Below are 26,892 nucleotides of genomic sequence, written 5' to 3' on the forward strand. Positions count from 1 at the left end.
TTGAATTGGAGTAGAGATAATTGTCATCTGTCCTGCAGTATAAATACCTGGAGGGATACCGTAAGCAGGTCGGCCACCACATTGGCGCTCTCAGCGTCCAGGACGACCCTCTCCTCATGTTGGCTCTTAACTCAGCCAAGATCGCCAGTGATGCCCTCTACAAGAAGGACTTCAACATGTCCAAGACCAAATTCAACCTTCCAGTAGACATGCTGCAGTTTGAGCTGGCCAAGAAATGCCAGATACAAGTCAACGATGACATATACAGGACCCGCCTTCACCAGTGGACTTGTCTGCCAGACCAGAATGATGTCATCCAGGCCAAGAAAGCCTACGATCTTCAGAGCGATGTGAGAAAACTATAATTCTGCTCTGATATAACAACAAATAATCGCTGAATATGTGTTGTTCTTAGTATGTGTACAAGGCGGATATGGAATGGTTTCGGGGCTGCGGATGGGTGGCAGCCGAATCTGTTGACCACGTCAGAGTCAGGAACGCGCAAGAAATTGTCAATCAAGTAAGTTCACTCTCTTAGACTTCTTTAAATGTATCGTATTACTCACTGCGAGTAGACTCTCTCTGATCACGGTGAGCTAATGTTTCTTGCAGAGGATCTACAAGAAGAACGCCATTGAAGGCTATGGAGACTATACCCTGGTGGCAGATTACCCAGAGATTGTCTTGGCAAAGATGAATGCGACCAACGTCAGTGATGTATGTACAAACACTAACGGAAGGGCAATTATGACATAATTAACATAATATACACACTGTACATTTTCAATAAATTATGTTTTCCTGCTACAGCTGAAGTACAAAGAAACCTTCAATTCTGAGAAAGGTCATTACATTGGTTCCGAAGACACTCCTCAATTGGCCCATAGCAGGGAGATGACCAAGAATATCAGTGAGGTAGGGACCTAACTCTGATTTGGCCAGAATCTATACTTGCTAGTTCGAACACTGTTACACGCCATATGATTTCAGAAACTCTACAAGCTCAATTGGGACAAGTCTAAGGCTTTAGGCTACCAGCTGGACGAGGAATATATCCCACTTGTCCGCGGAAAACATGGCAGGGATATTGCGAGCGACGTGAGTACTTCAAGGCTGTTTTCTTTAAAGGTCATCACTGGTCATATTTTGCATTAATATGTTTGACATTTCAATCCTTTAGGTCAAGTACAAGGATGCCCATGAGAAGGTAAAAGGTCATTACATGGCTGAAACCCTGGAGGACTTCCCAGAGGTGATCCGATGTGGCGACCAGGAGATGAACAAGGGCCTGGTGAGACAACTTAGAGCATTTGCAAGACACATCAAAGTAACTAACAGTTAGACTCCACGTACAGTAGGTAAGGTTGTATTGTTGCCTCATTCCTGAGAGAATCCCAGGTGGGACTATCCAGGACTAGCTGCAGTGTTCTCAAACAACCACCAGGCAGCATCTTTGAGCAGAGAATACTGTGTTATCTCTTTCTCTTTGGGACTTATCAGGTCGCTAGTGCATTCCGTACACAATCTTCACTCACAATAAAAGTGAAGGATGAGGCAAAAACTACAACCATAACAAACGGATCGGATTATCATATCAATTATTTGAACCATGACTTTATTGTCTAATAAAAACAAGAGGATGGAGAAAAAGATGGACCTTATTGACGACAGCGTCGGACTACATTGGCGGACTCGCGCTAGGCTCTCCGGGTAAATCTCTGCCATATAGGGAGATATCCGCTGACGTTACCTGTTCTGAGGTTCTATGTGGTAAAACTGTGCTACCAGCACACCATGCGTTGTCATTTTTGCTTTTATATAGGACCCCTTAATACCACCACCACCAGCGGTCAAAATAAATAGGATAGCACGGCCAGAGACAGGAACAGACCCAACAAAGCAACAAAGGGAGCTGACTCAGTCGTAGGCAGCCCACGAGCTCTCGGCCCCGTGGATGAGCATCAATCCGTCCGGAGAGACCGAAGCGTCCGATGGATGCTCATTCAGCCAGGGCTCTGTAAAGCTCATCCATCTCCACGCTCACCGCGAGCTCCACCGCCCCTTCTCTTCCTCTGCATCTCTTTTGGTCTCTCCACGCGGTGTAGCAGACAGCCAGAAGCTGGTCTCCGGTGCAAACATGGCAATGGACAAAAGGCTTCTTCAAGGCAGCTCCAAAAATGTACGAAAAACACCAAAAACAACCGCAGAAGTCTCGAAAGTGCCACCCCTTGTTGTACAGTCCCGAGGGTGGCTCGAGCCAAAGGGCAAAAACACATGAAAACAATACATCAAGAAAACAAAAGAAGGAAACATGAGAGCACAGAGCTCCTGCGACCAGCAGCCACGACACAGGAGCAACCTTTGGAGAAAAAAAAATATAGCTGACCAAAGCAAACCACAATAAACTAGACCCAAACTAAATGGCTCTACATCAGTAACCTCAGACACTCTCGGTTTTGTTACAGAGGCTTTACACCAAGGACTACCACGAGACTAAAATGAAGACCCACATCCCAACAGACGTCATTGCCAACAGGGTGGCCAAGCGTTGCCAAGACATGCTAAGCGACATCATCTACCGCACCTACCTGCACGAGTGGACCTGCCATCCCGAACAGGAAGACGCCATCCGCGCTCGCAAGTCCAACGAGATTCTCAGCGATGTAAGTCCTTCAACTTTGAACAATTGTGTGTATGTTTACTAGGGTACAGTCTTGTTCTTTATACGGGCAAGAGGACAGACTCCACCCAGCAGTTTTGTGATGGACTTTGTGATGGTTATCCACTAGGCGTTCTACAAGGAAGACCTGACCTGGATGAAGGGTATTGGTTGCTACGTTTGGGACACACCAGAGATCATTCGTGCCCAGGATGCCTACCGGATCCAAAGTGAGGTAAGTTGCGTCATGGACCACCGTCAAAAAGATGATTCTTTATGTCAAACCATACGTGAAAAAACCCCAACGTGTTTACCTTTGTTGCCTTTTAGCTGAAGTACAGAGAAGAAGCCAAAAAAGAGTTCAACAATTACTCCATCGTGACGGACACGCCGGTCTATGTGACAGCTGTTCTGGGCAACACATGGGCCAGTGACGTAAGTCAGCTGCACTTTCTAAAAGTGGTATTTTGCTCCAATGTTGACATGGACTGTAAATGTCATCATGACAGCTGAACTACCGGGAGGCGTATCATAAGGAAAAGCACCTGTACACCACTGTGCTGGACACCTATGACTATGCCAGATGCCACAACTTCAAAGAATTCTTCAGTAACGTAAGTGACATCCCCAGTGACTCTTATTTAACATCAAGTTGTTGAGGTGGTTTTAGCCCGTAAAAGGGTGGAACGTCATCTCCGGGTTGTGGCTGAGATCCGTCCTTGAGTGAGGGAAAACAGGATTGTGAGATCGACAGGCGGATTGGTGCGGCGTCTTCAGTAATGCGGAGACTGTATTGATCCGTTGTGGTGAAGAAGGAGCTGAGCCAGAAAGCGAAGCTCTCAATTTACCAGTCGATGTATGTTCCTATCCTCACCTATGGTCATGAGCTTTGGGTTATGACCAAACGACAAGATCACGGGTACAAGCGGCCGAAATTACCTTCCTCTGTAGGGATGCAGGGCTTTCCCTTAGAGATAGGCTGAGAGGCTCTGTTATTCTGGGGAGGCCCGGAGTAAAGCCGCTCCTCCTTCACATCGAGAGGAGCCAGGTGAGGCAGCTTGGGCATCTGGTTAGGATGCCCCTCGGATGCCTCCCTGGGGAGGTGTTCAAGGCACGTCCGACCGGTAGGAGGCCACTGAGAAAACCAAGGACACGGTGGAGGGACTATGTCTCCCAGCTGGCCTGGGAATGCTTAGGGATCCCCCGGGGGGAGCTCGACGAAGTAGCTTGGGGGAGGGAAGTCTAGGCTTCTCTGCTTAGGCTGCTGCCCTCGCATCCCGACCTAGGATAAACGGAAGAAGATGGATGGATGGATGGATGGATGGATAAGTGACAACTGACATTAACAAACATTCTGGATTTTCAGAAAAAATACACCGGTCTCTGGGACAAAATCAAAGCCAAAAGCTACCAGATCCCACATGACTCACGTGACATGCAACACGCCAAAACCCAGAAGATCATTGTCAGCAGCGTGAGTCCAACACCCGGTGTCATACACATATTTTCTCCTCAAGTCAAATTTGTGAGACGGTATATTTTCAATCTACTTTTCAGATAAAGTACAAGGAGGATTATGAAAAGTTCAAATCGATCTACAGTCTGCCCAAGTCACTGGAGGAAGATCCTGCCACTGCTCGCTGCATAAATGTTGGAAAACTGGTCCTGGACGTAAGTCGAACACGTTCATAGCCAAGCATCCGGCTACAGAAACATGTCCGTGTAGTTGTAAATGTGTGGGTGTATCTGTTGTCCGTCTTTTTAGCGCCTGTACAAAGAGAGCTATGAGAAGTCTAAGGCCAGGAACCACATCCCTCCAGACATGCTGGAGGTCGTGTCCGCTCGCAGCACCCAGGACAAAGTTAGCTACATCAACTACCGCAAGTATCTGCACGAGTGGATCTGTCTTCCTGACATGCAGATGAACGTCCAAGCGCGCAGAGTCAATGAGCAGCTCAGTGACGTGAGTGGCCTTCTTCCTTAAGATGTATTCTAGGCATTCCTTCTTCTAGAAGCCAGTGCAGTAACTGGAAGCTTATTTATTTGTGATGTGATTTTTTTTGTGATTTTCTGCAGATCTTCTACAAAGACGATCTGAACTGGCTAAAGGGTATTGGCTGCTATGCCTGGGACACCCCAGAGATCCTGCGTGTCAAGAAGTCTGGCGATCTTCAGAGCGAAGTTTGTCTACCTTAAGAATCGACTTACCATCAGCTTCTACCTCCTCTGACGTGGTCTTAATACCCCTATTGTCTTATCTCTCTCCAGAACAAGTACAGAGCCAAAGGTATCGAGTCTTTCAAGGAGTACTCAATGGTGACGGACACTCCGGTGTATCAGACTGCCAAGCAGAACGCAGTAAACCAGAGCGATGTAAGCAACCGCCATGTTGCTATGGACTGATCACTTCTTGTGCTCATGCGTCACTTTGTCATTTCCCAGCTGCACTACCATTCTGATTACGTCACCCACGTGAAAGGAACCAACACCGCTCCCGCGGTCACTGTGGAACTGGAGAGAGCTCGCCTGGCCAACCACATTCAAAGCGATGTAAGACATTCTTTGTGTTCTGGACAAACAAACAGAGAGGCTAGGATATGATTCACTTAGACTCGTTGGCAAATACCAAGGAAGGCAGGAAATCGATTCATGAAGGGGTTATCTCTAGAGACATAGGTGCAGATTACCAGGAAAGACAGGAACATGAAGGCAGTGCTAATGATGAAGAAGACCAGAGACTGGCAGGGACACAGTCCATGATGGGAGAAGGCCTGGGCTTTGTTTCCTTTCAGGCTCCTTTTCTTACTTTTGAACTTTTTTCTACTGGCCCTTCAGCCTTGAGTCGACTTCATTCAAAACCACGTTAAGCCTCCTAAGTGACGAAAAAGGGACACACTCAAAAACGTGTTATAAGTAAGTCATATATAAAACATTTTTTTTACTTTCAACAAACTAAATTCTTGAACAGCTTTAGATCATTCCATAGATATAAAGTTTTTATATATTTGTAATGTTTTTTTAATGTTTTATGCTCTATTTGTAAAAAAAAAATTTTATTATGGGAAAAACACAAAATATGCATCATTTCCAAAAACGAGTTTCAAAGTGGAATATACTTTACACGAGGCCTCAAATAGGTCAATTGTTCATAACAATACTGATTTTGATGCATTACTATTTTTGGAACAATGACAACTTTTCCTAAAAACTCACACTATCCGTCCTTAGCCAAAAACGGACACATTCAAGTAAGTCATATGATTTATTTTTTTTACTTTAAATGCTTCAAATCATCCAGTAGCTTCAGACCTATCTATAGATATTGCATTTTTTTCAATTTTTACATGTCTTTTACGTTTTTTTTATTGTTGGTAAATGAAAAAAAATGAAAAAAACGGGATATGAAAATATGCCATATTTTCCAAATATTTGTTTGAAAGTGTATTATTGGAGATTAGGTTAGCAGCAAACCTGGAGGAGATGTTAGCCACATAAAAATCTCTCTCCCTATCTTCTCAGACTTACTTACTTACTTAATCCTCTTCTTCCCGGATGGGAAATAAGGCTTCGACGATTCGACGCCATTCATCTCGCTGCTGTACTAGTCTCTGTGCCTCGCCCCATGTAAGCTTCATCTCTTTCAGCTCCCTGTGCTGGTACCTTGCCGTGGTGGCGAGGCTTGTGTGTCTCAATGACTCTTGAAAGTTATACCGGTGGGGGTCTAACCCCTGGCAGGTCCTACCATGCCGGGCAGGTTTCAGAGTAGAGGCCAGACGAAAGACAGCACCTGATCCTCCAGGTTGGGGGTTGGGCGTGGGGTTGACAACCCCACCCTGGAAAAAACACTTTGTTACGGAAACAACGATCTTCTCAGACAACTGTCCTTAAATACCTTTCACACGAAGACTCTTATTCTTACTTGTTCTAGGTTTGGGCTCGGCCAGTCTGGACAAACCCCAGTTTGTTTGCACAAATGCAGACAACAACCGGGCGTTGTCATTTTGCTCAATTAAGTCGGGTGACCTCCAACCCCAGATCTTTCCTCCTACCGGTGCAAGCTCCTATCAGATGTTGCTAATGTGTTTATAGTCCCTCCTAAAATCCAAACCTGCATTCCTTTAAGATCCCCATTGTTCTGGGGGCGAGAGCAACCAATCTCTGGATGAGCTGGGATGGACATCTGCACCTGAAGCTATCTAAGGGCATACTTCCTAGTAGAATAATCCCCTAAAAGATTATGTGCCCAAATACAAATACATGCTAGTTTATGATCCTATAAAAAAATGTACACGTTACAATTTACCTCAATCACTAGGCAAGTTCTTACCTCTTTAAAACAAAATGTGTTTATCATGTTCTCTTGGCGTATTCCAGAACTGGTACAAGGTGGACAATAAAAAGTACATGCCCACTGGGTACACTCTGCCCCATGACACGCCTCTCAACAAGCTGGTTAAGAACAACACCTTTGTTAGCAGCCTTGTAAGTATGGCCCACCAAGTATGTCTACACCAAGTATGTCTACACCTCTCTGGTGCCACACCTTTCTTTTGGTTTATGCAGGTGAAGTACAAGGAGGCCTATGAGATGACCAAGGCAAAGGGTTACACCATCAACCCAGAGGGCGTCAACTTTGTCAACTACAGGAAGGTGAACAAGATCTCAAACGAGGTGAGACGACACACTGCCGTGACTTTCTCACTCGGACACACCCTCACGTGTTTCTGGCTTCTTCTGCCCAGCGCCTGTACCGGGAAGACTATCACAAGCATAAGGACAAGATCCACACCACTTACGACACCCCCGAAATCAAACAAGTCAAGTTGAACCAGGATCATATCAGCGATGTACAGTATAGCGTCTTCATACACCTCACCATTTCTCTCGTACCTTCCTGTGAGCTTTTTGCGTTGCCCTCCTTTCCTAGTTGTGGTACAAAGAGAAGTACTTCAACAGCAGAGGGCAACTGATCTCCATGCCCATGACGCCGGAGCTGATGCACTTCTACAACGTCAACAACATCAACAGCGAGGTAGGAGAACAACTACAAAGTGATTTTGCCAGACATGTTCTTTAAAGTCCTCTTGGGTTTTCAGCTGAAATACAAGGAAGATCTGACGTGGCTCCGAGGCATCGGCTGTTTCTTGTACGACACCCCGGAGATGGTCCGCATCCGCAAAGTCACTAAGTTCAAAGTATGTCCTCTCCTGTAGCTACCTTTGCACCTTCCACTCCCACAATGGTATGGCCGTCATTTGTGTGGTCCCTTGTTAATGATCACAGGCTGACTACCCAGTGGAGGCCAAGATGAACCTCCCTAACTTCTCCGTGGTCCTGGACACTCCAGAGTACAAACGTGTGAGCGAGCTCAGGAGCCACTTGAGCCATGTAAGTTTGGCTTTTTTAAAAAAAAACCTGAAGCATATCCAAAAGTCATTCAAATTCTGGACTTCTCCCTGATGTTCTGCTTCCAGCTGATCTACAAAGCTAAGAGCAAAGAGGACAGGGCAAAGGTCTCCACCACCGCCGACGCAGTGGACCTCAGGAGAGCCAAATGGGCCCAGCAGCTGACAAACCATGCAAGTTTTAATTCCTCACCCCAAAGTCCTTTAGAGGCCTACTGAAATGATTTTTTTTATTTAAACGGGAATAGCAGATCCATTCTATGTGTCATACTTGATCATTTCGCGATATTGCCATATTTTTGCTGAAAGGATTTAGTAGAGAAAATCGACGATAAAGTTCGCAACTTTTGCTCGCTGATAAAAAAAAGCCTTGCCTGTAGCGGAAGTAGCGTGACGTCACAGGAGCTAGTATTCCTCACATTTCCCCGTTGTTTACAATGGAGCGAGAGAGATACGGACCGAGAAAGCGACGATTACCCCATTAATTTAAGCAAGGATGAAAGATTTGTAGATGAGGAACGTTACAGTGAATGACTTGAGAGGCAGCGATGGACGTATCTTTTTTGGCTCTGACCGTAACTTAGGTACAAGCTGGCTCATTGGATTCCACACTCTCCTTTTTCTATTGTAGATCACAGATTTGTATTTTAAACCACCTGGGATACTATATCCTCTTGAAAATGAGAGTCGAGAACGCAAAATGGACATTCAGTGCCTTTTATCTCCACGACAATACATCGGCGAAATGCTTTAGCTACGAGCTAACGTGATAGCATCTTGCTTTAACTGCATATAGAAACAAAAGAAATAAACCCCTGACGGGAAGTATAGATAGAAAATCAACAATACTATTAAACCGTGGCCATGTAAATACACGGTTAATGCTTTCCAGGCTGGCGAAGGTTAACAATGCTGTGCTAACGACGCCATTGAAGCTAACTTAGCAACCAGACTGCACAGAGCTATGCTAAAAACATTAGCTCTCCACCTACGCCAGCCAGCCCTCATTTGCTCATCAACACCCGTGCTCACCTGCGTTCCAGCGATCAGCAGAAGGACGAAGGACTTCACCCGATGCGTTTGGCGGCCCGGAGACGTAGGAAGTCAAGGTGAAGTCGGCGGCTAGCGCGGCTAGCGCTCCAACAAAGTCCTCCTGGTTGTGTTGCTGTAGTCCGCTGCTAACACACCGATCCCACCTACAACTGTCTTCTTTGCAGCCTTCATTGTTCATTAAAAAAATTGCAAAAGATGTCCAGAATACTGTGGAATTATGAAATGAAAACAGAGCTTTTTGTATAGGATTCTACGGGGTACCGTAACTTCCGTTACTCGGACTTCGTCACGCGCATACGTCATCATACCGCGACGTTTCAGCCGGATATTTCCCGGGAATTTTAAAATGTCACTTTATAAGTTAACCCGGCCGTATTGGCATGTGTTGCAATGTTAAGATTTCATCATTGATATATAAACTATCAGACTGCGTGGTCGCTAGTAGTGGCTTTCAGTAGGCCTTTAGGTTAGGCTTTATTCGTCCACAAAAAGTAGGGTAAAATCTAGGGCTGTCAAAAGATAACAACACGTTAACTATAAATTCCTTTAACGGTGCATGCATTCTTTTAGACCCTAGGGACTGTAATGTGTTTAATTACTTCATTGCTAGCTCGACAATAGCGAGCAGAAATGCACAAATAAAAGGGGACATTATGGAAGTCTCAGACCCAAAACCATGGCAAGTCATTCTGCCGACAAGACAAGACTAATTTATCTTCGGTCGCCGTGAGACGACTGAGAGGTGGAGCTTCACTTCCGTGTTTGGATTACAGTTGACGGCATTGATGACATAAAATGTCGATTGTTACACCATTTGGTAAAATGGAATAAAAGCTCAGCAGAAAAAAAAAATTCTGATCTAACCCCAGAACAAAACGGAAAATGTATTGCATTACGATCATGCTTTGTCAAAGAGGTTTTGTAATGTAATCTGTGATATTCCTCCGGCAGATTGAAATGAAGAGAACATTCTTTTATAACATGTTTTGATTGATGTTACTCAATTACGGAATGTTTAGCAAACTGAATACTAAATGTTATTAATAAATAAAGAAGATGAAAACATTGTCATGCAGAGATATTAGTACCACTAACCTGTACAACATGTAATGTACAGAATATGTATTCATGTAGAAATGTCACAGTTTGCATAAACCAAACAAAACAGGATTGTAACAATCCACAGTTTTGTGTTATTAATGCGGGAAACTGGTGTCTGAACATGGAAGTGTAGCTCCTCCTCTCAATGCAAGTGCTCCTACAGCAGGAATACAAATGAAAAGCGTGTTTATGTCCTTTTTTGTGTTGAGCTACTTACAAAAAGCACAAAGTTGAAAAAAAATCCTTTTAATTAAACTAACTGTCCAATCATGGTAATAAAAACTTGAAAAATGATGAAAAATTGCACCTAACTGCGATTAATCGTGAATCATTTTGAGATGACTATGGACAAACTATGATTAAATATTTAAAATGGAAAAACACATGAAAAGAAGAGGGAAACATAAAAACAGACATGACAGGGATGAAATACATAAGCTGCCACTGCAGTGGTGATATTTCTACATACAGCTACAAGGTACAACACATTGAATAACCACAAAACGAGCTCTAAATTATACGTATAGAGCACAAACCATTTCAGCATGCATAGACAAACCACAACACAAAAACATCGTTTCAACATCCTTAAACACCGCGATGGCCTCCGCAGAGACAAGTACAGACCCCAGAGAGTCGTCTCCGTCCTAGGCTGCCCACTAGCCCTCAGACAATATCTATTGACCTCATGATCTCTTTCTCCGCAGTACAAGTACACGGACCTGGCAGCTAAAGAACGTCCTCACTACAAACTGGAACTTGAAACACCAAACATGGGCCTCGCGAGGAAGACCAAAGTGATGTACAGTGACGTAAGTCCCGCCCATTTTCCTGTGCGAACATCGTAGCTTCCAAATAATCCCCACAAATGGTCTCCCTCTGTAGATCAAGTACAGAGAGCAATATGACAGGATGAAGCACAAGTACACCACAATTGCCGACACACCCTTCCTGATCTGCTCCAAGAAGTCCTACCTCCAGTCCAGTGACGTGAGTTTTAACCTCAAAGTCCAGCTAAAGTTCCACCGAGCAGATTTGGTGACCATCCGGATTTCCACAGCTGCGATACAAAGAGACCTTCGAGCTGGCTAAAGGACACTACCACTTTGCCAAAGACGCCCTGGACATCACCTACCATCGCAGAGTCACCGACGACATCAGCAATGTTGGCACAAACATTTCCTCACTCCTTTGGTTCTTCTAGAATGTTCAATCCCTCCTCTCCCCTCACAGGTCAAGTACAGGGAAAAGTACATCAGCTCTCGGGGAACATGGAAGTCCATCCCGGACCGCCCTGAGTTCTCCTTCAACAGAACTGTCAATGACAACGTCAGCACGGTGAGTGACACCTTTTCCTCACCGAGTACTCACTTCCAGGATTTGCAGCGCAATTACCGTATTTTCCCGACAATAGATTGCACCGGTATATAAGTCACACACACGGAATTATACAAGTAAAAATTATTGTCCATATATAAGCCGCACCGGTCTATAGATGGCACTGGCATATAAGCCGCACCCACAACATTTTAGAAACAAAAATTATTGTCCACATATAAGCTGCACCGGACTATAGATCGCACCGGTATATAAACCGCACCCATGGAATTTTAGAAGTAAAAAGTATTCTCTGTATATAAGCCGCATCGGTCTATAGATGGCACTGATATATAAGCCGCACCCGCAAAATTTTAGGATCAAGAATTATTGTCCATATATAAGCCGCACCGGACTATACATCGCACCGGCATATAAACAGCACCCATGGAATTTTAGAAGTAAAAATTATTCTCCGTATATAAGCCGCATCGGTCTACAGATGGCACTGATATATAAGCCGCACCCGCAAAATTTTAGGATGAAAAATTATTGTCCATATATAAGCCGCACCGGTCTATAGATAGCACCGGTATATAAGACGCACCCACAAAATTTTAGAAGCAAAAATTATTGTCCATTTACTGTATAAGCCGCACTGGTCTATAGATGGCACTGATATATAAGCCGCACCCACAAAATTTCAGAAACAAAAATGATTGCCCATATATAAGCCGCACCGGACTATATATCGCACCGGTATATAAACCGCACTCATGGAATTTTAGAAGTAAAAATTATTCTCCGTATATAAGCCGCACCGGTCCATAGATGGCACTGATATATAAGCCGCACCCGCAAAATTTCAGGATCAAGAATTATTGTCCATATATAAGCCGCACCGGTCTATAGATAGCACCGGTATATAAGACGCACCCACAAAATTTTAGAAGCAAAAATGATTGTCCATATATAAGCCACACCGGACTATAGATCACACCGGTATATAAACCGCACTCATGGAATTTTAGAAGTAAAAATTATTCTCCGTATATAAGCTGCATCGGTCTATAGATGGCACTGGTATATAAGCCGCACCCGCAAAATTTTAGGATCAAGAATTATTGTCCACATATAAGCCGCACCGGTCTATAGACCGCACTGATACATAAGCCGCACCCACAAAATTTTAGAAGCAAAAATTATTGTCCATATATAAGCCGCATCGGTCTATAGATCACACTGATATATAAGCCGCACCCACAACATTTTAGAAGCAAAAATTATTATTGTCCACATATAAGCTGCATCGGCCTATAGATCGCACTGGCATATAAGCCGCACCCACAAAATCTTAGAAGCAAAAATTATTGTCCATATATAAGCCGCACCGGACTATAGATTGCACCGGTATATAAATCGCACCCATGGAATTTTCGAAGTAAAAATTATTCTCCATATATAAGCCGCACCGGTCTATGGATAGCACCGGTATATAGGCCACACCCACAACATTTTAGAAGCAAAAATGATTGTCCATATATAAGCCGTCGACCTGTAACCTCTTACAGTGTCTCAGCACGCTCTCCCAAAAGATTGCACTCCTCCTTCTTTATTTGACTTTCTCCCCCCCCCCCCCCCCCCCCCCACCTGACCACAGCTGCTTCCAGAGGGAAGTGGGTCGTAAACAGCGACGCCTTTGGTTACCGAACAGTTCAAAAGGAGAGGTCGTAAAATAGTTCAAAAAGAGTTCCGTAAAAAAGTTCAAAAAGAGTTTGTCTGGAAATTGGGCAGATCCTGTCATCTCTCCGCTTTGAAGTCCCACTGGAGTTTTACGAGCCTTCTTCTTGGTTGGTTTCAAAGACAGCCTTTGGTCTTTTTGCCTGGAACTCATTTCAACACAAAGTTTTTTGTGGTAACTTACAATTATTCTAACACGGGTAGTGCATTTACAACTCGCAGCGGCGGCAGTGAGCGAACTTGTCTAAAAGATAGCGCCATAGCACAAACAAATAACTCACCTTTTCAGTGTCTCTGTCGGTGTTTTACGAAAACTATTTGTTGAGTCCAACATTTTATGGCTTTTAGCGAAGTAAAAAGGTTTTGTAAGCCGTAAGCTCGTTGTATAAACCGCACGGTTCAAAGTTTAGGAGAAAAAAGTAGCGGCTTACAGCCCGCAATTTTTCGGTGAGTTTGAAAGTGACGTCTGTGCTTCCAGGTGAAGTACAAGGAGGACCTGGACTGGCTGAGAGGGATCGGCTGCTACGTGTGGGACACGCCCGAGTTGTTGCGGGCTGAGAAGAACAAGGCGCTGTACAGTGAGGTCGGTTGCTTCCCGTTGACGTCTTTGCCAGGAGGCGGCACATTTGTTGACTTAGTCCTCTTCACACGCAGATAGTCTACAAGAGCTCACTGGAGAAAAACCTCGGGAACTTCAAGTACACGTCCAATTCCCCGTTCTTCCACACCGTCAAGCACGCCTCCAGCCTCATCGATCAGGTAAGTCTTACCTTAGGTAAGCCACGGTTGTATCGCCCAGATAACGATATAGCGAGTTGGCCTTCTGTCTCCGTACACCCTAACTTGACTTCAGCTCCAAGGTACAGGATGAAAGGATGAAAGGAATCATGTTGACCTTCCTCTTCATTGCAGTGTTGTTGGGAAAAAATGCAACGACTTTCTAGTAGAGATCGACCGATTATCGGCACCGATATTTGTCATTGTCGGGTTCAAACACTGATGACATTTATTAAACAAGACAAGAGGCAAAGAATCAAACAGAGGCAGAATTCATTTTGGACTCAATATTGAGGAGAAAACGTGTCGACCTGTAACCTCTTACAGTGTCACCCACGCTCTGCCAAAAGATTGCACTCCTCCTTCTTTATTTGACTTTCTCCCCCCACCTGACCACAGCTGCTTCCAGAGGGAAGTGGGTCGTAAACAGCGTCGCCTTTGGTTACCGAACAGTTCAAAATGAGAGGTCGTAAAATAGTTCAAAAAGAGTTCCATAAAATAGTTCAAAGAGAGTGTGTAAAATACTTCAAAAAGAGTTAGTCTGGAAATTGGGCAGATCCTGTCATCTCTCCGCTTTGAAGTCCCAGTGGAGTTTTACGAGCCTCCTTCTTGGTACGTTTCAAAGACAGCCCCTGTCCTTTTGCCTGGAACTTATTTCAACACAAAGCTTTTTGTGATAACTTACAAACAATTATTCTAACAGTCATTTTGACGTATATCGCTAACAACTGAAGTACACCAGAAGATAAAACACAATACACTTCTCTTCTACTTTGCTTTCAAAACTTTCGGGATATCCATTTTTTGTCCTTCATTACCAGTTCTGTTTCACTTGTTTCGCTACTGCCACGATCAAGTCTACGTCCGCGACACTCGGAGTTTCACGTTTCGTGATTCAATCAAATAACAACACGCCCTAATAAAAAGTCAATAAGGTAAAACAAAATAAAGCAACTAGCAACTTCCGACGGTCATCATCGTTTGTGGCAACTAGGATCACGATCGGAACTTTCCGAATAGTTAGGAACAGTTTCTGACCCGTGGGGCACTTCAGGGTGTCATCATCATCATCGTATCTCTACCAATTCAGATCTTGATCTGAATTGGTAGAGTTGAGTTCTTAACGTTTTGTGGCGAATCATCGGAGCAATGTTTGGCGCCATGCCACGCCCACATCTCACGGCGTAGGCAAAATTTGTCCGCAATTTATCGTCGCCTACATTTGAACCGCAAGTCATTTGGTCAAAGTCCCTAGGAGGAGTCCGGTAAAGTACGACCCCGGTTTTTTTCACCGAAAAATGGAATAGGAAATCCAAGATGGCCGACTTCCTGTTGGTTGTCAGCTATGGGTTCCTCAGACTTTTATGTGCGTCTCGTCATGACAGACGTCTCTTGCCATTTTTGTGTCCAATACGTGAAACTATTTTTTTTTTTTCATTTTAAAGGTGGCGCTAGAGAGCCAATTTATTTTACTTCTTTTTCTAGACCACTCCACCAAATATGACATTTTTCTCCGATTGCAAAATTTGGGGAGTTTTTTTTTTTATTTAAAGGTCCTCAATAAGTTTAGAAGAAAAAGGGCCCAATTTCAATAGGGCCCTTGTGGGGCTTACTCCGCTACTTGGGGCCTTAGAAATACCTCAAATCCTTGTCCAGACGTTTACTGACGTATAAAATTCATTTCAAATAACTCCTACCATTAAAAATGGGACCCATTGGCACTCATCATCAAGGGTTGGAATTGGGGGTTAAATCACCAAAATGATTCCCGAGCGGGGCCACCGCTGATGCCCACTGCTCCCCTCACCTCCCAGGGGGTGGAACAAGGGGATGGGTCAAATGCAGGGAGTAATTTCACCACACAACTGCAAAAGAATATCGCCTCCCAATATCAGGTAATCGGCCTCCTTGACGACGAATAATCGGTATCGGGCCTGAAAAACCGTATCGGTCGATCTCTACTTTGTATCGCCATTGTCTTCGGGCCTGTGTCTGTAACGACCTTCTGACGTTCTGAGCAGCGGGCCTACAGAGCTAGTTATGACAAGAACAAGGATCAGTTCACCATAACCACGGACGATCCCAGATACCAACTGGCCAAGGAAAACCAGAAGATGAGCCAGGTAAAGGTGGTGGCCGCTCCCAACCCTGCGGCCGAGTCCGCCGCATGAGGTCCTCCACAGACCTGCTGGTGGTTGTTGTCCGCATGGATTATGATCGTTGTTAGTGTCTTGGACTAAACAGGAAAACCTTGGCACTCAAACTCTTTGAGTGGGACAGCGTCACCGGGGAACCATACCACTTTTTAAAAGCTTGTCCAAGGGCCCTCGTCAGGTTCAAGCTTGGATTCTTAGATCCGGTTTTTCCAGTGTGACCACTGACCCGATGTGTTTTAACCACGGCATGACTTGTGTGTGTGAACTTGACAGAAAAAGTACAAATCGAGAGCCAAGGAACTACTCAGGAGCGGCTGCAATGAGCTACACCGGCCCGACATCCTCACAGCCCTCTACGGGACCGTGTTGGGTAGTAAGGTAAACTGCCATAGAGAAGCCAAACCATAGCGCTGATCCCTGTCCACAAACAGACAAACTCTTGTCAGACTCCGTTGAGTGGCGAGCTTCCTTACTCTCAGCCCTATGGCTGTTTCTGGACAGGACCTCATCCCATCTGCTCCCATCCATAAAGCTCAAAACACAATTAGCAAAATGCGCTAATCCTCCATCTGCCGTTCATCTCTGCTGCAACGCTTCATGGATACTTCATGCATAAGAAGGCATTTCAGCTGCTTGGTTGAGGAGTTTCAGCACCGGAGACTTTGCATGTGTCACCGTGCGCTTGGTAAGGAGCTACACCCGCCAGGCACAAGACGTTGACACAACGTTGATGCTACGTACGTGTCCCTTCAAACTGACGTTGAAACAACGTCGCAAAGTAGTTGCCTTTGTAAATTGAGACAACGTTGATGTCCAACGTTGGATCCACGTTGTTGGTTGGGAAATGACCAAATTTCAATGTTAAATCAACATCAGAACCTGACATTGAATAAACGTTGTCAAAAAGCACGTTGTTTCAACCTTGTATTTGTGTTGGGAAATGACCAAATTTCAATGTTAAATCAACATCAGAACCCAACATTGATTAAACGTCGTCAAAAAGCATGTTGTTTCAACGTTGTATTTGTGTTGTAGAATATTGGTTGGGAAATGACCAAATTTCAACATTAAATCAACGTCAGAACCTGACATTGCATAAACGTTGTCAAAAAGCATGTTGTTTCAATGTTGTATTTGTGTTGGGAAATGACCAAATTTCAATGTTAAATCAACGTCAGAACCTGACATTGAATAAACGTTTAACGTTGTATTTGTGTTGGGAAATGACCAAAATTCCAATAGTCAAATCAACATCAGAACCCAACATTGATTAAACGTCGTCAAAAAGCATGTTGTTTCAACCTTGTATTTGTGTTGTAGAATATTGGTTGGGAAATGACCAAATTTCAATGGTCAAATTAATGTCAGAGCTCGACATGAAATCAACGTCGTCAAAAAGAATGTTGTTTCAACGTTGTATTTATTGAAGAAGTTGTCAGGGTTGTTTCAATGTCTTGTTGCTGCTGGTCACTTCACCTGCGTAACAACAACCTGCCTCGTTGTCCTGCATGTCATGTGACCCAGCATGTTGCTGACCCTGCCCTGCATGTCATGTGACCCAGCATGTTGCTGACCCTGCCCTGCATGTCATGTGACCCAGCATGTTGCTGACCCTGCCCAGCTGGACCACATCCATGATCTCTTGCATGGACATCACAAGGTGGATCAGGGGTGTCCAAAGGAAAGGAAAGCTATTTGAGTATTTTGCATTTTGTAGCCATGAGGGCAACACAACATCTATTGTAGCCATGAGGGCAACACAACATCTATTGAGGGCTCCCCTCATGAAAGTGTTCAAAACCAGTCACATATGCACAGTATTTATTTATACTTTCAATGCTAAAATATCAACTTCAGATCTATCTGTTGACATAAAGTCTTAATTGTTTTCATGTTTTTTGCCCTTTTTGTTAAATAAAAAACTGTTTTTTATGGCAAATTGACCAAATATGCAATATTTACCTGCCAAAAAATTCAAAGAGGAATATTTGATGTGAAGTAAATATAGGCTTGAATAGCTCAATAATTTATAACATTAATGTATTATTGATTTTTGAGCAAAAATCCCACTAAAGTTCTTCGGGATCCAAAAGGGTCCCACTCATAAAAGTGTTCAAAAGAAGTCATACATTATTTTAATGTTGTTTTACTTCCATCCCATAAATAACTTCAGATCTATCTGTCGATTATAAGTTATTTATTTTATTATTTTTTTGTCATTTTTTTTTTTAGAGATGTCCGATAATATCGGTCTGCCGATATTATCAGCCGATAAATGCAATAGCGTAAATTATCGGTATCGGTTTTTTTATTATCAGTATCGTTTTGTTTTTTTTATTATTATTTTTTTATTAAATCCACATAAAAACACAAAATACACTTACAATTAGTGCACCAAGCCAAAAAACCTCCCTCCCCCATTCACACTCATTCACACAAAAGGGTTGTTTCTTTCTGTTATTAATATTCTGCTTCCTACATTATATATCAATATATATCAATACAGTCTGCAAGGAATACAGTCCGTAAGCACACATGATTGTGCGTGCTGCTGGTCCACTAATAGTACTAACCTTTAACAGTTAATTTTACTCATTTTCATTAATTACTAGTTTCTATGTAACTGTTTTTTATATTGTTTTACTTTCTTTTTTATTCAAGAAAATATTTTTAATTTATTTATCTTATTTTATTTGATTCATTTTTTTAAAAAGTACCTTATCTTCACCATACCTGGTTGTCCAAATTAGGCATAATAATGTGTTAATTCCACGACTGTATATATCGGTTGATATCGGTATCAGTTGATATCGGTATCGGTAATTAAAGAGTTGGACAATATCGGCATATCGGATATCGGCAAAAAGCCATTATCGGACATCCCTATTTCTTTCTGTTATTAATATTCTGCTTCCTACATGATATATCAATATATATCAATACAGTCTGCAAGGGATACAGTCCGTAAGCACACATGATTGTGCGTGCTGCTGCTCCACTAATAGTACTAACCTTTAACAGTTAATTTTACTCATTTTCCTTTTTTTATAGTTGTTTTTATATTGTTTTACTTTCTTTTTTATTCAAGAAAATGTTTTTAATTTATTTATCTTATTTTATTTTTTTATTTTTTTTAAAAAGGACCTTATCTTCACCATACCTGGTTGTCCAAATTAGGCATAATAATGTGTTAATTCCACGACTGTATATATCGGTTGATATCGGTATCGGTTGATATCGGTATCGGTAATTAAAGAGTTGGACAATATCGGCAAAAAGCCATTATCGGACATCCCTAATTTTTTTTGCTTGGTTGGGAAATGCAAACACACAAAATATGAAATATTTCCCCAAATATTTGACGTGAAGTAAATATGTCAATAATTCATAACACTGATTTTGATTCATTATTATTTTTTCAACAATGACAGTTTTAAAGAAGAAAAAAAAAGCATTATTTCTTGTTACATTTCAGCTGTTTGCTCTTTTATTCTGAAACAGTATTTCCAGAATGTGCCACAGGCAGTTAAAAAATGATCTGCGAGCCCCAAATGGCCCCCGAGTCTCACTTTGGACACCTCTGACATAGACGTCCATTTTGAGTCATCACTAATAACAATGTACAGTCGGGAAGGGATTCATATGGCCAATGCAGTCTGCTGAAAATGATGGAAAGCGCCACCCTACCTAGAAACTGACTCTGTGGTCAAACATTTCCTATTCAACGCGGCTAAAGTGGATCATGCATCCTCCCCAAATTTGTCACGTTTCGTGTGTCAGGTAAACCTTGACGCTTGAATCCCCTCCCCGCTGTACGTGTTTTACCGCACCCTGTTAGCAACTAGGGGCTAACGGTCCACGTGGGTGCACTTCAGTGGCATTACAGGGAGCAGTACGAGCGCGGCAAGGACAAGTTCACCTCCATCCTGGACACACCCGTCTACAAAACCCACAAACGCAGCCTGAAGATCGGCGACGTAAGTTTGCTTTTTGTGGTCACGACGCCCGCCCGACTGACAAGGTGAGGACGCTTGCTCGGCAGATCGTCTACAAGATGGAGTACAACAAGAACAAGGCCAGGGGCTACACGCTGCCGTACGACACCCCGCACCTGCAGCTGATGAAGAAGGTCAAGGACTTCCCCAGCAGCGTAGGTGGTCTGGTGACGGACTTCCGGTACGCTGGTGCCGGCACCCACCTCTGCTTTGTGGACTTGTGCAGCTCAAGTACCGGGAGGTGTACGAGAGGAGCAAGGCCCAGATCAACATCAACCCGGAGGCTCACTCCATCCGCGCCGCCAAGGAGGCCTACAACAACATCACCAACGTAAGACCTCGTCTACCGGAAGGAAGAAGGAGTGACGGCCATGTTCTTCTCCACCCCCCCAGCTCCAGTACAAGAAGAAGTACGAGGCCATGAAGGACAAGTGGAGCTGGACGGTGGACAGGCCCGACTTCCTCACCGCCGCCAGGAGCACCGCCCAGCAGAGCGACGTGAGTTTGAGACTAAATGGACCACCGCGAGGAGTTCTCCACCCATGTGGCTTCTTGTCCAGGTGGAGTACAAGTACGACAGGGAGATCATGAAGGGGTGTGTGACGCCCATTGTGGACGACAAGCTCACCGTCCTGTGCCTGAAGAACAACGTGCTGGCCAGCCAGGTGAGTCTTACCTGAGAAGGTTTGGTGAGAGTGGGGGCGGGGGCGGGGGGGTTTGGCTAAAAACAATTAGCATGTGTCACGTAGCAAGTTATATGACTCTAAGGTTTATGGCTGTGAAATTAGCTAATAACATTAGTACGCTAACGCTAGCAAGATAACCGTTAGCATGTGTCACGTAGCAAGTTATATGACTCTAAGGTTTATGGCTGCGAAATTAGCTAAGAACATTAGTACGCTAACGTTAGCAAGATAACCGTTAGCATGTGTCACGTAGGAAGTTATATGACTCTAAGGTTTATGGCTGCGAATTTAGCTAAGAACATTAGTACGCTAACGTTAGCAAGATAACCGTTAGCATGTGTCACGTAGCAAGTTATATGACTCTAAGGTTTATGGCTGCGAATTTAGCTAAGAACATTAGTATACTAAAGCTCGCAAGATAATAGTTAGCATAAGTCACGTACCAAGTTATATGACTTTAAGGTTTATGACTGTGAAATTAGCTTAGAAAGTTAGTATGCTAACTTTAGCAAAAAAAACACAGTTAGCATGTAGCAAGTTACATGACTCTAAGGTTTATGGCTGCGAGATTAGCTAAGCACATTAATACGCTAACGTTAGCAAGAGAACAGATAGCATAAGTCACGTACTAAGTTATATGACTCTAAGGTTTATGGCTGCGAATTTAGCTAAGAACATTAGTACGCTAAAGCTCGCAAGATAATAGTTAGCATAAGTCACGTACCAAGTTATATGACTTTAAGGTTTATGACTGCGAATTTAGCTTAGAAAGTTAGTATGCTAACCTTAGCAAAAAAAACCAGTTAGCATGTACCAAGTTACATGACTCTAAGGTTTATGGCTGAGAGATTAGCTAAGAACATTAATACGCTAACGTTAGCAAGATAACAGATAGCATAAGTCACGTACTAAGTTATATGACTTTAAGGTTTATGGCTGTGAATTTAGCTAAGAACATTAGTACGCTAAAGCTTGCAAGATAATAGTTAGCATAAGTCACGTACCAAGTTATATGACTTTAAGGTTTATGACTGCGAATTTAGCTTAGAAAGTTAGTATGCTAACCTTAGCAACAGCAAAAAAACAGTTAGCATGTACCAAGTTACATGACTCTAAGGTTTATGGCTGAGAGATTAGCTAAGAACATTAATACGCTAACGTTAGCAAGATAACAGTTAGCATAAGTCACGTACTAAGTTATATGACTCAAAGGTTTATGGCTGCGAATTTAGCTAAGAACATTAGTACGCTAAAGCTCGCAAGATAATAGTTAGCATAAGTCACGTACCAAGTTATATGACTTTAAGGTTTATGACTGTGAAATTAGCTTAGAAAGTTAGTATGCTAACTTTAGCAAAAAAAAACACAGTTAGCATGTAGCAAGTTACATGACTCTAAGGTTTATGGCTGCGAGATTAGCTAAGCACATTAATACGCTAACGTTAGCAAGAGAACAGATAGCATAAGTCACGTACTAAGTTATATGACTCTAAGGTTTATGGCTGCGAATTTAGCTAAGAACATTAGTACGCTAAAGCTCGCAAGATAATAGTTAGCATAAGTCACGTACCAAGTTATATGACTTTAAGGTTTATGACTGCGAATTTAGCTTAGAAAGTTAGTATGCTAACCTTAGCAAAAAAAACCAGTTAGCATGTACCGAGTTACATGACTCTAAGGTTTATGGCTGAGAGATTAGCTAAGAACATTAATACGCTAACGTTAGCAAGATAACAGATAGCATAAGTCACGTACTAAGTTATATGACTTTAAGGTTTATGGCTGTGAATTTAGCTAAGAACATTAGTACGCTAAAGCTTGCAAGATAATAGTTAGCATAAGTCACGTACCAAGTTATATCACTTTAAGGTTTATGACTGCGAATTTAGCTTAGAAAGTTAGTATGCTAACCTTAGCAACAACAAAAAAACAGTTAGCATGTACCAAGTTACATGACTCTAAGGTTTATGGCTGAGAGATTAGCTAAGAACATTAATACGCTAACGTTAGCAAGATAACAGTTAGCATAAGTCACGTACTAAGTTATATGACTCAAAGGTTTATGGCTGCGAATTTAGCTAAGAACATTAGTACGCTAAAGCTCGCAAGATAATAGTTAGCATAAGTCACGTACCAAGTTATATGACTTTAAGGTTTATGACTGCGAAATTAGCTTAGAAAGTTAGTATGCTAACCTTAGCAAAAAAAACAGTTAGCATGTACCAAGTTACATGACTCTAAGGTTTATGGCTGCGAGATTAGCTAAGAACATTAATACGCTAACGTTAGCAAGATAACAGTTAGCATAAGTCACGTACTAAGTTATATGACTCTGAGGTGTACGGGGACAAATTGGGCTAAAAAGTTAGCATGTGTCACGTACCAGGTTAGGATTCTGAGAAGACTTCTACTCCCGGTTGAAAGCACTAAATGGAAGGACACTGCAGCACCTGCAGTGAGCTAACTCGTCCATTAAGTTGGCGCCGTAGCACAAACAATAACACACTTTTGGTTCAAAGTGTAGGAAAAAAGTAATCCGGAGTTTAAGGTAATTCCTCTTACCTGCCGCATGATTTTTCCCTTCTCCTCCTCCGCGCCCCCACCTTGCCGGTGGGGCCTTTGCAAAAGCGCCAGAAAAAACCTACACTCAGCAACTTGACGTTGGAAAGCGTCAGACGTCACGGCAGTTAAGGTTTCCAAAAAGGTTTAACTCTGCGTTGTCCTTCAGCTGAAGTACAAGGAGAAGTACGAGAAGGCCAGGGGCCACTACCTGCACGTTGCCGACACGCCTCAAAACCTCCACTCCAAGTCTGTGCGCCACCTTTCATCCGAGGTAAGACCCCCGTCCAAAGAAAACCAAAGTTCCTGCTGGTCCTTCAACGTCCGCGATGTTCTCCCACAGACCAAGTACAAGGCGGCCAGCAAGAAACAGAGGCAGTCCGGCTCCTTCACCATCATGCCGGAGACCCGGGACACGGTCCACAGCAAGGAAATCAACAAGCTTGTCAGCAAGGTACCTTTTCTGGTCTCCTTAGGCTCGGGCCGCTGGCTGGGGTCCTGACAGTCCCGTGTCCTGTTCCAGAATGTGTACAAAGCCAAGTTTGAGAAGGACAAGGGCAAGGCGGTGTACAACCACATGAGGGTGCCACCTGATGTCGGCCACGCCATGGACGTCAACATAAAACAGAGCGACGTGAGTCCGTCCGGTCACTTTGTGGTCTTGTAGAAATGTGGACCGTGGGTGATGTGGGTCACGTCTTCCTTCAGCTGGCCTACAAGAAGAACGTCAAGGCCAACCTACACTACACGACCGTGGCGGACCGACCCGACATCAAGAAGGCCACGCAGACGGCTAAACTCGTCAGCGAGGTAATCAACGAGCAGGTTCAAGAAGAAGACTCCAGACCTTGACACTTCAGACCCAAGACTAGGGCTGAGCCATTACGGGAAAAATGATAGTCACAGATATTTGGATTGATACTGACAACACGATTTACTGGAATCCGTGAATGCCACCGCGGAATTGTGCGGGCCGCCAAGTGGAACTGACTTGCAAACGTTAGCATGCTAACAGTTAACGTGTCCGGTACCAAGTTTAATGACTCAAAAGTGTAGTTCTGCAAAAATGGATTTTTAAAAAGTTAGCATGCTAACCTTAGCATGCTAACAGTTAACATATGTTGAATAGGTATGTTTTGGCACCAGCTGCTAGACTAGATCTGACTAATCTAAATCTAAGACTAGATCTGACTAATCCAAGTCTATGACTAGATCTGACCAATTTAAGTCTATGACTAGATGTGACCAATCTAAATCTAAGACTAGATCTGACCAATCCAAATTTAAGACTAAATCTGACCAATCCAAGACTAAGACTAGATCTGACCAATCCAAATCTAAGACAAAATCTGACCAATCCAAGTCTAAGACTAGATCTGACCAATGTAAGTCTTAGACTAGATGTGACCAATCTAGGTCTAAGACTAGATGTGACCAATCTAAGTCTAAGACTAGATCTGTCCAATCTATGTCTAAGACTAGATGTGACCAAACTAAGTCTAAAACTAAATCTGTCCAATCTAAGTCTAAGACTAGATGTGACCAGTCTAAGTCTAAGACTGGATGTGACCAATCTAAGTCTAAGACTAGATGTGACCAAACTAAGTCTAAGACTAGATGTGACCAGTCTAGGTCTAAGACTGGATGTGACCAATTTAAGTCTAAGACTAGATCTGACCAAACTAAGTCTAAGATTAGATCTGTCCAATCTAAGTCTAAGACTAGATGTGACCAATCTAAGTCTAAGACTAGATGTGACCAATCTAAGTCTAAGACTAGATGTGATCAATCTAAATCTAAGACTAGATCAGACCAATCTAAGTCCAAGACTAGATCTGTCCAATCTAGATCTAAGACTAGATGTGACCAATCTAAGTCTAAGACTAGATGTGACCAATCTAAGTCTAAGACTAGATCTGACCAAAATAATTCTAAGACTAGATGTGACCAATCTAAGTCTAAAACTAGATGTGACCAATCTAAGTCTAAGACTAGATGTGACCAGTCTAGGTCTAAGACTGGATGTGACCAATTTAAGTCTAAGACTAGATCTGACCAAACTAAGTCTAAGATTACATCTGTCCAATCTAAGTCTAAGACTAGATGAAACCAATCTAAGTCTAAGACTAGATGTGACTAATCTAGGTCTAAGTAATCATTTTTCTTTTGCATGATAATATTTGAATGAGGGGGAGGAGCCAGAAGGAAGTTGTCCAGCTCTACTTCCTGGCTGGTGTTGATGTGTGAGTGACATCCTGTCATGGCTGGTGTTGATGTGTGAGTGACGTCCTGTCATGGCTGGTGTTGATGTGTGAGTGACGTCCTGTCCTGGCTGGTGTTGATGTGTGAGTGACATCCTGTCATGGCTGGTGTTGATGTGTGAGTGACATCCTGTCATGGCTCTCCCCCAGATTGGCTACCGTAACAAAGCCCGAGAAGAGGCCAGTCGTGGAGGATCTCTGCTCTACCGGCCGGACATCAAGTTGGCCACGGACGTGTGCAAGCTGAACAGCCAGGTAGGCCACACCCACACACCTGTGTGCCTTTAGTCTGGAGCTGAAGGTGTCCACAAGCCACTGAAGGCCATGTTTCATCCATGTTTGATCCAAGTTTGATACACGTTTGATCCAAGTTTGATCCACGTTTGATCCATGTTTGATCCACGTTTGATCCATGTTTGATCCAAGTTTGATCCATGTTTGATCCAAGTTTGATCCACGTTTGATCCAAGTTTGATCCACGTTTGATCCATGTTTGATCCACGTTTGATCCACGTTTGATCCATGTTTGATCCACATCTGATCCATGTTCGATCCAAGTTTGATCCAAGTTTGATCCATGTTCGATCCAAGTTTGATCCATGTTTCATCCATGTTTCATCCATGTTTCATCCATGTTTCATCTATGTTTGATCCATGTTTCATCCATGTTACATCCATGTTTCATCTATGTTTCATCTATGTTTGATCCATGTTTCATCTATGTTTGATCCATGTTTGATCTAAGTTTCATCAATGTTTCATTCATGTTTCATCCATGTTTCATCCATGTTTCATCCATGTTTCATCCATGTTTGATCTGTGTTTGATCCAGGTTTGATCCATGCTTCCTCCTTGTTTCATCCATGTTTGATCTGTGTTTGATCCAGGTTTGATCCATGCTTCCTCCTTGTTTCATCCATGTTTGATCCATGTTTCATTCATGTTTGATCCATGTTTGATCATGTTTGATCTATGTTTCATCCATGTTTCATCCATGTTTCATCCATGTTTCATCCATGTTTCATCCATGTTTCATTCATGTTTCATCCATGTTTGATCCATGTTCCATCCATGTTTGATCTGTGTTTGATCCAGGTTTGATCCATGTTTCATCCTTGTATCATCCATGTTTCATCCATGTTTGATCCATGTTTGATCCATGTTTGATCCATGTTTCATTCAT

At 43.1% G+C, this 26,892-nt stretch overlaps 1 protein-coding gene across 1 annotated transcript in view; it reads left to right on the forward strand.

The window, feature by feature from the left end:
• neb (nebulin) overlaps positions 1-26,892 on the forward strand; it is a 105,308-nt gene that overhangs the window by 41,625 nt on the left and 36,791 nt on the right. Inside the window, exons 76-116 of the mRNA XM_062068381.1 lie at positions 39-350; positions 416-520; positions 613-717; positions 811-915; positions 991-1,098; positions 1,181-1,291; positions 2,466-2,663; positions 2,790-2,894; positions 2,990-3,094; positions 3,169-3,273; positions 4,026-4,133; positions 4,217-4,330; positions 4,425-4,622; positions 4,736-4,840; positions 4,928-5,032; positions 5,102-5,209; positions 7,034-7,141; positions 7,223-7,330; positions 7,402-7,506; positions 7,587-7,691; positions 7,756-7,854; positions 7,943-8,047; positions 8,134-8,238; positions 10,926-11,030; positions 11,104-11,208; positions 11,279-11,383; positions 11,452-11,556; positions 13,754-13,858; positions 13,930-14,034; positions 16,074-16,175; positions 16,482-16,586; positions 20,084-20,185; positions 20,251-20,358; positions 20,430-20,534; positions 20,597-20,701; positions 20,764-20,868; positions 23,618-23,722; positions 23,792-23,902; positions 23,972-24,082; positions 24,157-24,258; positions 25,860-25,964. Coding sequence (XP_061924365.1) covers positions 39-350; positions 416-520; positions 613-717; positions 811-915; positions 991-1,098; positions 1,181-1,291; positions 2,466-2,663; positions 2,790-2,894; positions 2,990-3,094; positions 3,169-3,273; positions 4,026-4,133; positions 4,217-4,330; positions 4,425-4,622; positions 4,736-4,840; positions 4,928-5,032; positions 5,102-5,209; positions 7,034-7,141; positions 7,223-7,330; positions 7,402-7,506; positions 7,587-7,691; positions 7,756-7,854; positions 7,943-8,047; positions 8,134-8,238; positions 10,926-11,030; positions 11,104-11,208; positions 11,279-11,383; positions 11,452-11,556; positions 13,754-13,858; positions 13,930-14,034; positions 16,074-16,175; positions 16,482-16,586; positions 20,084-20,185; positions 20,251-20,358; positions 20,430-20,534; positions 20,597-20,701; positions 20,764-20,868; positions 23,618-23,722; positions 23,792-23,902; positions 23,972-24,082; positions 24,157-24,258; positions 25,860-25,964 — 4,728 coding nt within the window. The remainder of the gene's footprint in view (positions 1-38; positions 351-415; positions 521-612; positions 718-810; positions 916-990; positions 1,099-1,180; positions 1,292-2,465; positions 2,664-2,789; positions 2,895-2,989; positions 3,095-3,168; positions 3,274-4,025; positions 4,134-4,216; positions 4,331-4,424; positions 4,623-4,735; positions 4,841-4,927; positions 5,033-5,101; positions 5,210-7,033; positions 7,142-7,222; positions 7,331-7,401; positions 7,507-7,586; positions 7,692-7,755; positions 7,855-7,942; positions 8,048-8,133; positions 8,239-10,925; positions 11,031-11,103; positions 11,209-11,278; positions 11,384-11,451; positions 11,557-13,753; positions 13,859-13,929; positions 14,035-16,073; positions 16,176-16,481; positions 16,587-20,083; positions 20,186-20,250; positions 20,359-20,429; positions 20,535-20,596; positions 20,702-20,763; positions 20,869-23,617; positions 23,723-23,791; positions 23,903-23,971; positions 24,083-24,156; positions 24,259-25,859; positions 25,965-26,892) is intronic.

Source organism: Entelurus aequoreus, linkage group LG13 (assembly GCF_033978785.1).
Source record: "Entelurus aequoreus isolate RoL-2023_Sb linkage group LG13, RoL_Eaeq_v1.1, whole genome shotgun sequence".
Taxonomy (NCBI): Eukaryota; Metazoa; Chordata; class Actinopteri; order Syngnathiformes; family Syngnathidae; genus Entelurus; species Entelurus aequoreus.